We start from the raw sequence: 10,000 nt of genomic DNA, 5'->3' as shown, positions 1-10,000 counted from the left end.
GGGGGCTAAACAAGGTGTATTATGGGATTTGAGAAAGTGGTCAATCCTGCACCGTACTGGAGTGAAGTGTCGCTCTTTGACCGGTTTAAATAGTGAAATATCGCTTTTCTTTTAAGAAATTGACACACTGGAATAATAAACCTTTTAAGTCAATAGATTGACTCATACGACTCAACGACGAACAGTCTACGTTTTGATCGTATTTTCATCATCTCCTTAAAATTATTATGGACTCTTTGCAATTCGCAAATATGCGCGCTCTCTATCTGTGAAGCAACCGTATGAGATGTTACACTTCTTTAGAGTTTCGGACGGCGAGGATTTAGCTTCTAAGCTTAATATTTAAGTGTCCGATATAGCAGAGTGCGCGCAAGAACGCTGAATATGCTACTTTATTGATTACTACTAAATCACTTTACAATTCAGGTATTGCTCTCGTTTATGGAAACACCCTGGAGGCTTACTCTATGGTACAAACCCTGCTGACTGCGGGAGTGCCAGGATCACGTGTTGTTCTCGTGCAACCTCCACTTCAGGTTCCAACCTGTTTTAATAACCCGTTTGTTGAGGACGCTGTTACTGCAGCGCTGAAGGAATCTGGTAAGAGTTTTTTCTTCGTGACTTGCTCGAAATTTTGTTGTTACAAAAATCAACGTTGGTTGCACCGAAATAACGTTTCTTGCAACTTGTTTCGCTCTAGGTAATCACGTGCGTCAACACAGTAACTATCAACGATAAAAGATCTGATTTTTACCGTACATTTTTTTATAATTGATTTTTTCTTTTTTGCCTCAAAATGCTGCGACAAAAAAGTTGCAGTAACGTTTCGGAAAGGAGAACTTACTAATTCTTTTTGCAGTGACTGGACAATAACAGTTTTGTTTGTATGTTCCTCACTAAAATAAACCGTTTGTAAATAAAAACATTTGGTTTTATCAACGGAGTTGATAATGTAAATTGACCACCGTACAGGAATTCTAAAAGCTGACGTTTCGAGCGCTAGCCCATCGTCAGAGCGAAGGTTGGATTCACTCTGACGAAGGGCTAACACTCGAAACGTCAGCTTTTAGAATCCGTGGACGGTGGTCAATTTACATTATCAACTCCGTTGGTAAAACCAAATTTTTGTATAATACTTCTCCACCGACGCAGCACCATAAGTTTCTTTAGAAAGTACCCCCTTTATTCGTTTGTAAATAATGTTGTCTTGCTCTTGGTGTCAATACAGTTTTGTGAGACAAATGGCAAGGGACTGTGCAATTGTTTTAAGCAACTTGCGTCACTGCAAAGTGTTGAGACTTGTTGTTTGTGAACATTTGGATTGAAACGAGTGTACAGTAGTTCTTAAAAGATATCATTGGCACGCCCAACTTGAAAGAAACAAGAGAAAAGAAAGATACAAAAAGGGACAGTAGTGAATAGGGCCGAGATTTTCACTAGAACAAATTTGCGGAATGCCATTTTTAATTTCGCAATTTGTCGCCCGTTACTCAGCAGTTGACTCCTTACCTCTCCTGACAGGAGTTACTTCGCACGTTGGCTATACTCTTGCTCAATGGAATGATGGGAAGACTGATGAACCTCTCTGGCGCGCTACATTTACGTCGGAAAATAAACCGTTAAGTGTCAACTGCGAGGTGAGGAGAATTGCTATTATGATGCTATGTCAAGCAAAACTTTAGCCCCCATCCGTTGCCTCAGCTGGTCATCGGACAGCTGTGCGGGAGGTCGCGGGATCAAAAACTCCGGCCGGACCAACACTCAAGGTCTTTGAATAAGTGAGGAAGGAATAAGATTCTAACTTTTCCATGGTTCCATGGCACTAGTTTTTCTCAGACTTTTATAGTTTATAGTTTGCAAAGAGTAGGGCACAGAGTTCGGTGTTGTGGTCTGACCTCTGTGGTATATCGTGGTTGGGGAGGGGGGGGGGGGGGGGGAAACGCTTATAGGCCGACCTGTGCATGGAACGCTAATAGGCCGACCTGTGCATGGAACGCTAATAGGCCGACCTGTGCATGGGACTCTCTGCCCTATTGTCCTTGCTACTGGTAAAAATGTGTTTTTTTATTTGGCCATTTTTTTTCTTTAAGGCGTTCTTCTGTTTTCAAGCCAAAAAGGTTGATTATCAAGCATTTAAAGGTATCTACAAATTATTGTTTGTTTTTTGGGAGGGGGCGCATGGAGCCGATTTTTGCCTGCTGAGGTTTTGGCATCTGGAACAAAAATGACTATGACAAAGTAGAACTGAGGTTTTACTTGTTTACAAATCGCTCCATGGTGCCGCACCTGCATATATTAACAATTATTCTACGAGGGCGCGTTGGATATGAAGTGATAGATAACCAACGTGGTGCGTAGCCACATGGCCTATGTCGTCGTAGACGCATGACTCGTACTCAATTTCAGACTGATGGCTGAAATTAATTAAGGTAACTGAAAAATCAAAAAATCAAAAACGGTGATAAATAAAGTGACTTGAAGAAATTAATAAAGAAAATACTGAAAACGGTAAGCTAAAGCAACGACGAATGAACAACTCCAGTGATCTTCGATGATAACTATAATATACAAATCTAGCCAGGAAACTTGAACGCGACATGACTTGGACATGCCCATAAAAAAGACGTTAGCAATATTTATAGCATTATGCAAAATAAAACTAATAAATACGGAAACTATTTAACAGAACAAAGACGGCTAATGAACTAGAGACAAAACCTATTTCAAACGAACAAACTAATGAACCAAAATGGAAACAAAGATACTATTGATTTATAGAAATACGAGACGTAATCAAAATTTAATAAAAAGGGAATTTTTCGCTCCTACAGCCTAGCCCCCGCGAGTCTCCTATACCTCTGGTAGATATAGCATCCGAACGAGTAATCGGAAGGTCGTAGGCTCGACTCTTACCGAGGAGAATTCGGATTTTTCCCGAGTATCCCTGAGACACCATCGAAATCATGGCTTATGGCCTGGCTCCCGTGTGTCTCCTGTAGTTAAGTAGTAGAGCGTCCGAACCAGGCATCGGAAGGTCGTAGGCTCAGTCGACTCCCGCAAAGCAGCACTCGGATTTTTTCGGGTATCCATGAGTACCCATTAAAAAAAAAATCAGCCTTTCATTTCAGTACTTTGTAAAGACAAAACTTGGCGTAATGATTCGCTTTGTAAAGGAGACTAACGTGAGTTCGCAAACAGCCTGTTCTCTTTTCTTGTGTCAGCCATTAACGACAGTTGCTTGGTATTTGACGGGAGGCTGGTTATTGATGCCGATTTTCACACCAATGATCCATGCATCAGAGCTGCAGGGCCGCTGACAAAGTTCCAAAGAAGATATCATGCAGAATCCTGGTAAATAAAGGCCACGCCACTTATCAGATTCCTTAAAAGTTAACTCGCATGAACTTAAAACTCTTTAGAGATTTTTCCACATTCTTTTTCTGCCACTCGTAAATTGGCGGAAGATGAAAAAGCACCAAAAAACGAAAGCACCTGCCGTTGAACTTGGCTATTCTGCAAAAGCCAGATTTTTAAAAACGCATAAAATTCGCTTCACGCCGATTTTGAAACGCATCACCAATAAACCTTATTCAATTGTCAATTTTGTTTTCCGAATGTAGATCATGTAAGAATACTTAAGTGGGTATTTTCTTTCAAAGTCAGACATTCTCATGCTCGCATTCCCTTCTGAATGAACAAGGTAAAGAATCGCATGTTCTTCATCGGGAAAACAAAATTGACAAGCGAATAAGGTTTATTGTCCCCTACTTAAACGTTATTCGTGTTCAGAAATACAGGTATTTAAGTGTCCCTCAAGCTTTAGTACTCAAGCAACCCACCCCAAACCTATCGCTGTTTTGTCGTTAATGCATAGATGGCGTTCAGTCTTAATGTGACACTTCGTACTATATCATTAAATTTTGGTTTTGTGTCAAAGTAAAACCATTCGACGGAAGTGACACCAAAGGCAGAGCTCAGTTCTGATTGATGTGACGTAGTGGCGTTTGATTGACAAGTTGTGTAAGAGATGCACTATGTTCTGGTTTTGGTGGTCTAGAACGGTCCTTTATGTAATGAAGGTGGCACAAAATCACGCTTTTATTTATTGGCCTAAAATGTTTATTGTAGCTAATCACGTGATTTTCTAGTGGGGTTTGGAATAAATAAGCAGGAGTAAATATCTTCAAAAACGAACAAAATTGCGGGCGAGTACAATATGTAGTCTTCGAAAAAAATTACGAGTGCTCATTTATTGCAAATTGCACGAGAAAAATCATGTAATTACTTATTAATAGTATACGATGGCCCAGGAGGGTCACAGTCCAGTTTTAATTTTCACAGTCCAGTTTTAATTTTTTCACAGTCCATTTTAATTTTATTCACGGTCCAGTTTTAATTTTGTACGTCGTCACCAGTTTTCTCCCTGGTCACAGATCACAGGTCATTGTTTTACCAATACAGAAAGTATCCTAAACATTCATATAAAAGCTACCCTTTGGCCTAATTAGGCCTAAACAAAAGCTTTTAGGCCGAAGGTTATCTTTTGTGGATGTTTAGGACACTTTCTGTATTGTCAAAACAATAACCTGTGACCCGTGAGAAAACTGGTGTCTACTCACAAAATTAAAACTGAATTGTGAAAAATTAAAACTGGACTGTGACCCTCCTGGGCCATCATAATAGTATGTCTAGATAGCTTATCGTGATTAAGCAGAATTAGAAGCAACGCACGCTTGCAACACCAAAAAAATGCGTCATCTAGGGATCGCATTTGATTGGCTATTTGTGACTTTCTTTGGTCAGATTTCCTGGTTTCTTTCTTCTGTCTTTGCACCGAATTACCTGTTTTCTGCACTGTGTTACCTGAAAACTGCATTTCCCTTAGCCAATCAGAATGAAGATTTTTTTCATGTACATTATTACGTGTATACTAAGGGTGCTTGCAAATTGTATCGTTGGTTTTTGGCCATCCTTTGCTAGAATCTTTCTTTATTTAGACTCATTTGCCTTTTGATAACAGGACGCATGCAAACTTCAATTCCAAAGAAGTTGGTTTGGAGTTGGCACAGTCTTTGTTGACTCTGTTTGACCCCACACTAGACGGGATGGTTCTCGACACCGACAAATCACATGACGAGCTACTGATACCAATATACAGTAAACCAAAGACAGTTTACACAGTGCTACCAGGTAAGACAAACACTCCAACAATTTAGCCTGTAGGCAAAGTTGAAGACCCGGGTTCGATTCCCAGACTCGGCTGTGGGTTGAGTCTACTCTGCTCTGAGGGGTTTTTCTCTGAGTTCTCCGGTTTTCCCTCTCCTCAAAAACCAACCTACGATTTGATATGTGTAGATTTAAGGTCTGTACAGTTAGTTCCCTCAAATAGTGGCCCAGCGCTAAATACAGTTGATACTTTATGACTTAAATAAAGTTCATTAAATTAAATTAACCCATTCATCCCTGAAGAGGCTACCATTGACGAGTAAAATCGTCTGGAATTAGACAGAGTAAAATCTACAAGTATCACTCTTAGAACGGAGAGGGTTAAAGGGCATAGTTTTTGAGTGGACCTACATACTTAAGTTGTTGTTAACCCATTCGTCCCTGAAGAGGCTACCATTGACGAGTAAAATCGTCTGGCGTTAGACAGAGTAAAATTTATAAGCATCCCTCTTAGGAGGGAGAGGGTTAGAGCGAGTTTCAGTCGAATGTCGTAAAACCAAAACCAAAATAATTACTTTGGCGAATCAAAAAGGACGGAGGCAAGCCAGTAAACCAATCAAAACTCGAAATAATTACACGTAGCCGACAGAAAGCGCGGGAAAATATGCACGCGCGAGCCACGATTGGTTTTGGTTTCACTTCTGATTGGTTGAAAAAATGGCGCAAGAACTTTGAACCAATCACTGAGTGAAGTAATGCAAAACCAAAGCAATTCACTGATTACTTGCGACACTCAATTGAAAACCGCTCTAAAAGAAATTAAATGAAATTAATCATTTATATTCTTCAATTTCTGTCAATCAAAATGAGCACCAGCCAGGAGCCATGACTAGGAGCGATCAACTCCCATTTTTACGTACCGATCTATTTTTAGACTACTTTTTCAACAAAAAAACAAAGGCAGTTCGGTGGCACTATGACGTCAAGTTAGTTGATTGTGGTTGGTCATCGGGCTCCTGCTAGAGACGTTCGCGGGAAATTCAACCTAAAAATAAATAGGTCTGTGAAAACGCTGTGCCAGGAATATATGGCTAATGTTCGCTCCTAGTCATGGGCTGCTTCATTAACTTATGAATCAAGGTCTTATGATGTCCACTATTGTTAACTGTCAGGCGGATACAATTACCTACAAGTCAGCAAGCCAGGTCTCAATATACCTCTGGATGCTCATATGGTCCAACCAGAATATGTAAGTAGCCTTGCAAAGCGCATGATTGAAGCCCATCCAAGCTCAAAGTAGTTTGTTTTTGTTGAAAGGAAATCTCAACTCTCAACTGCAAACCCTTTCTGGGATCTTTGAGATACTTCACTTACGATGGAGCGCATCAATTACACATTCAGTCTCGGCAAAATTGGGCACGAGCCGCTGGAGCTCACGCGGCTGGAGTTTATCCGGGTTTCATATATTGCTTCCCCCGCTCCACTGGACGCAATGATAGTCCAAAGCAGTATTACCCCCGGGAGTTTGTAACGCAATGCTAGTCCATCGCAGGATTACCCCAAGGAGTTTGTAACGCAGTGATAGTTCAACGGAGGGTTACCCGTCCCCAAGGAGTTTGTAACGCAGTGGTAGTCCATCGCAGGGTCACCCCCAGTATTTTGTAACGCAGTGATAGCCCATCGCAGGGTTACCCCCAGGAGTTTGTGACGCAGTGATAGTCCATCGCAGGGTCACCCCCAGGAGTTTGTAACGCAATCAATGCTAGTCCATCGCATGGTTACCCCCCTGGAGTTTGTAACGCAATGCTAGTTTATCGCAGGGTTGCCCCCAGGAATATGTCTCCGATACCCACTTATACACCTGGTTGAAGGAGGAAGATGTGAAGCAGGACTTGTTGTCTTGGTATCTAACTCAAATAAGCGCTGATCTTGCTTCGAACAACTCCCCCTTAGGACAAATTTATACCTTGGTTGTCTCATTTTCCAGCTTTGAAAGTATTTTCCTTGTTAGTTATTGCAAATTTGTTGTATAGACAGGAGTGTTTTACTGGAAAATACACCATTCATAAAATTCAGACGAAACTACATCCGGGACCCGAGTGGCGTATTTTCCATATCCTCAGTGGTGGGGATATTGATGACGTCATTCCCCGCCTTTGCGTGGTTGTTTGTGTAAACAGTCAGTGAAAAATGGCGAGTGATAGATTCTTGACGTTCGTAAATCCTTATCTAAGAAACAAGAAAATGCTGACACGAAGAATAAAACTTAATACAACTTAAAATTATTCAAGAAGTTCCTTGCAAATGAAGAAGAAATGCGAAAATGGAGGAAATTCCTGCCGCCGAGCTGCAGCAATTTGCGATAAAGTTTGTGCTCGGTGTTAGGAAGAAAAATGGTGAGTAAAACACCCCTGTCTATATAATAAAAAGAAAATTACCCAGTGGCTTGAACATATGAATTTTATTTCTGGTGTTAAAGACGGTGCCTACTATTGCATACGTTCTGCGTATCTCCAGATACTCGGATTTCCTATCGGTGATGCTTACTAATGCAGGGATATTTTGCGCGGTTTAAAACTATGCAGAGAAAGTAGATCTTAGTAAGTACTTTTGGTATCCAAAAAGAAACTTGGGGGTAACCATGCATTCTTTAGCGATAATTGAGCTTCAATTTGAGAAAGAACGCCATACATTGCTTTGTATTTTAAAGCTTTTTACAAATATTATTCATGAATTATCTTTGAAAAATACGTGGTTACCCCCAATACTTGGGAAGATCTACATTTCCTGTATAATCATAAATCGGGGCAAAAATGCCTTTGAATTAGTAGGCACCGTCCTTAAAAACAATGTTTTATTTAATGATGAAATGGTATATGAAATGAATCATATATGAACTGCGGATATGAAATCAAGTGAAGCTATGATCTTCGCAGTTATGAGCGCAATTTTTGCAATTGCGTAGAGAAGCCTGAAAAATTCAGGACTTCAACGGGGTTTGAACCCGTGACCTCGCGATTCCGGTGCGACGCTCTAACCAACTGAGCTATGAAGCCACTGACGTTGGGAGCTGGTCATTTGTGGGTTCTAATGGTCCCGTGAGGAATGAATCAATGACGAAATGGTATATGAAATGAATCATATATGAACTGCGGATATGAAATCAAGTGAAGCTATGATCTTCGCAGTTATGAGCGCAATTTTTGCAATTGCGTAGAGAAGCCTGAAAAATTCAGGACTTCAACGGGGTTTGAACCCGTGACCTCGCGATTCCGGTGCGACCCTCTAACCAACTGAGCTGGCCAGCTCCCAACGTGAGTGGCTTCATAGCTCAGTTGGTTAGAGCGTCGCACCGGAATCGCGAGGTCACGGGTTCAAACCCCGTTGAAGTCCTGAATTTTTTAGGCTTCTCTACGCAATTGCAAAAATTGCGCTCATAACTGCGAAGATCATAGCATCACTTAATGTTTTATTTATTTTAAATATTGTGTTTACCATTCGAAATAAAATTCATATCTTCGCCCCGCCGTGTAATATCCTCTATATAAAAGTGACGTCACGTTTGTTAAAGTACACCTAAAGCCAAATATTTTTTGTTCCTAATGTAAATCTCCCCATCCAAAGCAAACATATGCCAGCATTGTTACGCACAATTTCGCTTTTTCTGTGCCGTGCAAGCCACGTAAACTTGGTAGAACTAGCAGTAATTTGGACCCACGACCGTGATGCGAGAGGCATGGGTCTATTCTCGATTTTACGTCACAAACTGCTTTGCATTCCTATTTTCAAAGAAATTTTGCATTGCAAAGCAGTTTGTGACGTAAAATCGAGAATAGACCCATGCCTCTCAAATCACGGTCGTGGGTCCAAATTACTGCTAGTTTTGATACCTTTGCGCTTATTGCCCGGCAGATAAAAAAGCGTAATTTGAAGTCAGAATCGTCAAACAAGTTTGCTTTCCGTGGAGAGATCAATATTGTACACTAAAAATATTTGGGTTTAGGTGCACTTTAAAGGATTGTTCTGTTCCATGGGTTGTTACATTTAAATAATAATAATAATAATAATAATAATAATAATAATAATAATAATAATAATAATAATAATTAATAATAACAAGGGAGATATCTTATCTATATATATTTTTTTGCCAAACGCCCCTTCCTTTTACCTCTCAAATATATACTTTGCGTATACCACATCTCAATTAAAGCCACTGGTTTGTCACCTTTCCCAGGTGAATAACCTTTTCCAAGACTTGAGCTACTGTAGCCCAAGTGCGTCACTTATCTGTGGAACGAAGGCGAAAAAATTTTGAAACCACAAGACGCTTTTGTGTCGCCCACGACATAAGCGGCGATGTTCGCCATATTTGCGCATAAGTTTAACGGATTTTAGAGCAAAAGAGAGACCGCTTGATCGCAGTCTAGAACAACTGACGTCAACCATTTGCAGCAACTGTTTGCATATATTGAGCACCTCGAGAGTTTTTGGGCTCTCTTCAGGGAAAAGTTGAGGGAAAATTATTCGTTGGCTTTTTGACACAGACATTCTCGTACTTTGACACAACTTACCTTTTTATAGGGCAGAGAACTGGTAACTGGCAGTGCCTCCGAACCAGATGATGAACAAAATTACTTCCGGCTGCATGTGAATCAGCATCACTCTATTGAAACAATCACGTGCTACACCCCTCATGTGAGTCTCTCTGAACAATTTGTTTAGTGAACAAGGGTAGGTAGGTAAAGTCTGCTTACGAGCCAAGTGGCCCATTAGGCCGGAGCTTATCCCGGTTTCTGTAGCATGAAGTGACTAGAAGTATTTCTACTCCACC

At 40.6% G+C, this 10,000-nt stretch overlaps 1 protein-coding gene across 2 annotated transcripts in view; it reads left to right on the top strand.

Moving 5' to 3' along the window:
* Positions 1–10,000, top strand: part of LOC138049178 (cilia- and flagella-associated protein 61-like) — a 54,374-nt gene that overhangs the window by 39,411 nt on the left and 4,963 nt on the right. For both annotated transcript variants that reach the window (XM_068895352.1, XM_068895351.1), the window contains exons 28-34: positions 427–600; positions 1,522–1,637; positions 2,091–2,139; positions 3,222–3,351; positions 5,021–5,190; positions 6,339–6,415; positions 9,751–9,864. In XM_068895352.1, coding sequence (XP_068751453.1) covers positions 427–600; positions 1,522–1,637; positions 2,091–2,139; positions 3,222–3,351; positions 5,021–5,190; positions 6,339–6,415; positions 9,751–9,864 — 830 coding nt within the window. The remainder of the gene's footprint in view (positions 1–426; positions 601–1,521; positions 1,638–2,090; positions 2,140–3,221; positions 3,352–5,020; positions 5,191–6,338; positions 6,416–9,750; positions 9,865–10,000) is intronic.

The sequence above is a fragment of the Montipora capricornis genome, chromosome 5 (genome assembly GCF_036669925.1).
Source record: "Montipora capricornis isolate CH-2021 chromosome 5, ASM3666992v2, whole genome shotgun sequence".
Taxonomy (NCBI): domain Eukaryota; kingdom Metazoa; phylum Cnidaria; class Anthozoa; order Scleractinia; family Acroporidae; genus Montipora; species Montipora capricornis.
Note: the sequence above shows the minus strand (reverse complement) of the source record. Positions and strands in the feature narration are given on the sequence as shown.